Source organism: Psammomys obesus, unplaced genomic scaffold, assembly GCF_907164565.1.
Source record: "Psammomys obesus unplaced genomic scaffold, mPsaObe1.curated_primary_1811, whole genome shotgun sequence".
NCBI classification, from domain to species: Eukaryota; Metazoa; Chordata; class Mammalia; order Rodentia; family Muridae; genus Psammomys; species Psammomys obesus.
In genome coordinates this window covers 14286110-14289480 of record NW_026596051.1, presented here as the reverse complement: position 1 = coordinate 14289480, position 3371 = coordinate 14286110, and the positions used below count along the sequence as shown (strand labels likewise).

The following is a 3371-nucleotide window of genomic DNA, read 5'->3' as shown; positions in this document are numbered from 1 at the left end:
CTGCACTGGAAGGTGGGGAGTGTCTGCACTGGAAGGGGCAGTGTCTGTACTGGAAGGGGGAAGTCGTGCACTGGAGAGGAAGTGTTTGCATTGGAAGGTGGGGAGTTGTGTGATGGTAAGTGGGGGATGAATTAATAGTGAGATCATCTGCAGCTGAGTCAGTAGGCCTGCCCCCACAGGACCACTTTGGAAACTCGGTCAGGGAAGAGAAAGCCCGGACATCTATGCCCCAGAGTCAAGGGCATCTCACCTTGGTAGAAGACAGCAAATCCTTGGGCCTGATTGATGCGATCAGAGAAGAAATATAAAATGACAAAATCCAGAGAGACATTAAAGGACAGAGGTGGGCGGCTCCTGCCATTGAAACGGACCAGGACACGGTGGGTGTAGCCATCCAGCAGCTCCACCATGTCTGCAGAATCCCTGATATCGAATAAGGTGAAGTTGAAGTGGATGTGAGAGGCTCCCGGAACTCGGATGGTCCAGTAGCAGACCCGCCCAGTGGCGTAGGTGTCAGGGAAGTCTGGGGAGTAGACCACGGCTGCCATGGCTGAGTAGTTGCCCCCGCAGGCGCCCACGAGAGCTGCAGAAGAGAAGACGAGGGGGTGAGTCTCAGCCCTGGGCTCCTCTCTAATTCGGACACAAACACTTAGGAAACGTGATCCTATTAGGGACATTGTTTCCAGCTACAAAACTAGACCATCTTGGGTTTTAGGATCAAATCACAGAATGACTCACTTAGACCCTGAACAAGTGACTATACAGACTATCTGGTTTCCCCAGGGGACCTTAAGAGCTGGTGCTCGGAAGAGTCATGCAGCGAGGCTGGGGTCTGGCTGGAGTCAGTCAGTCTGGACCAGGGCCGGCAGGGCCATGTGATCCTAGGGGCTGCACCTTGTTCCCAGGCCTCTCGCTTGTTTTCCAGTTCAGGGCTACCACCTGCTGCTGGATCCCATGACAGCGAGAGGACATATGAGATAAAGTGCAGAAAAACACTGGGACCTCTTGGCAAAGGACAGGCTTTTGAAGAGGTGACGTCTTAAAGGAAAGGGCTCTGTGTCTCCTCAGGGTCTCCAGGACCACAGAGGTGCAGTGTTCACACAAGAGGTCCACAAGCAGCCCTGGATTGGTTGGAAGAGCAGCTCTATAGAGAAATGTTTACCTATCACGTGTTGGCCACAGGTTGGATCGTCAAAAGCACCCAAGGGAAAGGAGAGGGGTCCATACCAGATTCACGATACTCTGTACTAGCCATATTGTACTTCAAGCCACGCTTTCTCTGAACTCCTAGTTTTGATTGACAGACTTCTAGAAAGGCGGCACAAGCACTTTGTGTCTTATCTAATTAAGATCTTGGAAATGAAGGACCTCGGGAGGGAGTGTAGAATAGGATTTAAAAGGAAGTTATTTGTTAGTTTTCAGTGCTGGGATGGAAGCTACGGCCATGCACATGCTAGGCAAGAACTCTTCCACTGAGCTACATCTCCATCAGGCTTTAGGGAAGTTTTTCTCTATTTAGCACACAGAAAAGCAATAAACATATGTTGCTTTGCTGGCTCTGGTGGTGCAGGCACATAGTTCTAACATCGAGGAGGCTGAGGTTGGAGGATGGTCAGTTTAAGACCATGTCTCAAAACATCAAACTCTGGAGAGAGCTCATGACTAGCATACGAGTCCCCAGGGATGATCCCTAGCACTGGAGCCAGCCCGAGCTCCCCTCAGTGGCACAGGTGTGTAGGAGGTGAAAGGCTGCTGCTGAGGGACAAGCCTGGAGCACCTCCTGCTTTCGGGGGCCCTCCTCTCTGAGGAAGCAGAAGCCTCCAGTTGCTGGGGGAGGGTAGTTAACCCATTGCTCCCAGGGCCATGGGAGAGAGGCAGACGTGAGACATGTTTGTACCTGGGAGGTAGAAGGAGACTATTTCCTTAGTAACAAGGTAAAGGCCAGCTGGTGTGGTGGTACACACCTTTAATCCCAGCACTTGGGAGGCAGAGGCAGGTGGATCTCTGTGAGTTCCAGACCAACTTGGTCTACAGAGTGAGTCCAGGACAGCCAAGGTTATACAGAGAAATCCTGTGTCAAAAAACAAAACAGTAAAGGCCAACTGCTTCTGGGAGAAGAGCTAAGGCAAAGACCTCAGCTCCTAGTTGCCTTAAGGCCTCCTTGGGAGAGAACAGGATTCTCTTTCCCAAGCTCCGCCCAAAGACCAAAGTGTGTGGCTGCCAGGGTTGGTGAACTTCTTCTTTTTTTTTTTTTTTTTTTAATAATTTATTTTATTTTATGTGCATTAGTGTGAAGTTGTCAGATCCCTTGGAATTGGTGGTATAGACAGTTGTGAGTTGCCATATGGGTGCTGAGAATTGAACCCAGGTCCTTTGGAAGAGCAGACAGTGCTCTTAACCACTGAGCCATCTCTCCAGCCCGGTTGGTGAACTTCTGACAACACCTTGCTGCCTGTGGTTAGTGGCTCGTCCTAAGCTGAAGATAGGCAGGGAACCAGCAACCCGGTGCCTTCCCACAAACAGCCCCAAGTAACAATGGCTATCTCCCACAGGTCAGGACACAAAGGGACCCGCTCAAAGCTCACATGGAACAGGATACTGGAAACCCCCGCTAGTGCCCTCTGCTCTACACACAGGGAGCCTGAAGGCACCAAAGGGAATGACAAAAAACCAGTCCAAACTGAGCTCAGCTACAGACCCCAGCCTAGTTCCCAAACTAAACAGGCCTCCCAAGTGTAAATGCTATTTACTTTAGTGTCGACAATTCTACCCGCAGTGTGTGGCTTTAAACAGAATACCATAGCACACATATAAAAGCAAGAAAAAGACGCGGAGAGATACACTGCCAAGATATAAAGCAACCCACAGAGCAAGATTCAAAGTGACCCAGGGGTTAAAACTATCAGACATGGAGGCTACACAAAGAATACAGTACAGTTTATAGTGAAAGCAAAGACAGCACACTGGGACAGATTAGAAATCTCAGGAGAGATGCGGAAACTATAACAAGCGTCAAATGAACTAGGCATGGTACATGTCTGCAATTCCAGCACTTAGAAGGGGGAGGCAGGAGAATTAGAAATTTAAGGCTGGCCTTGGTTACATAAAGTTGGAGGTCAGCCTTGTTTCAAAAATTCAAAGGAGTCAAATGTTGGAACTAGAGAGAGAGGTCAGCAGTTAAGAGTGCATGCTGATCACGCCAAGGACCCAAGGTCAGTTCTCGGCACCTGTGAGGTTCACAGCTGCCAGTAAGTCTAGCTCCAGTGGACCTGAAGCACTCTTCTGGCCTCCACTGGCACTGTACTCATGTGTGTGAGAGCCTGTACACACACACACACACACACACACACACACACACACACACACACACA

The 3371-nt window shown here is 49.9% G+C and overlaps 1 protein-coding gene across 1 annotated transcript in view; it reads right to left on the bottom strand.

The window, feature by feature from the left end:
- Positions 1 to 3371, bottom strand: part of Kremen1 (kringle containing transmembrane protein 1) — a 57304-nt gene that overhangs the window by 9113 nt on the left and 44820 nt on the right. Inside the window, exon 6 of the mRNA XM_055624050.1 lies at positions 251 to 583. Within this exon, the coding sequence (XP_055480025.1) occupies positions 251 to 583 (333 nt within the window). The remainder of the gene's footprint in view (positions 1 to 250; positions 584 to 3371) is intronic.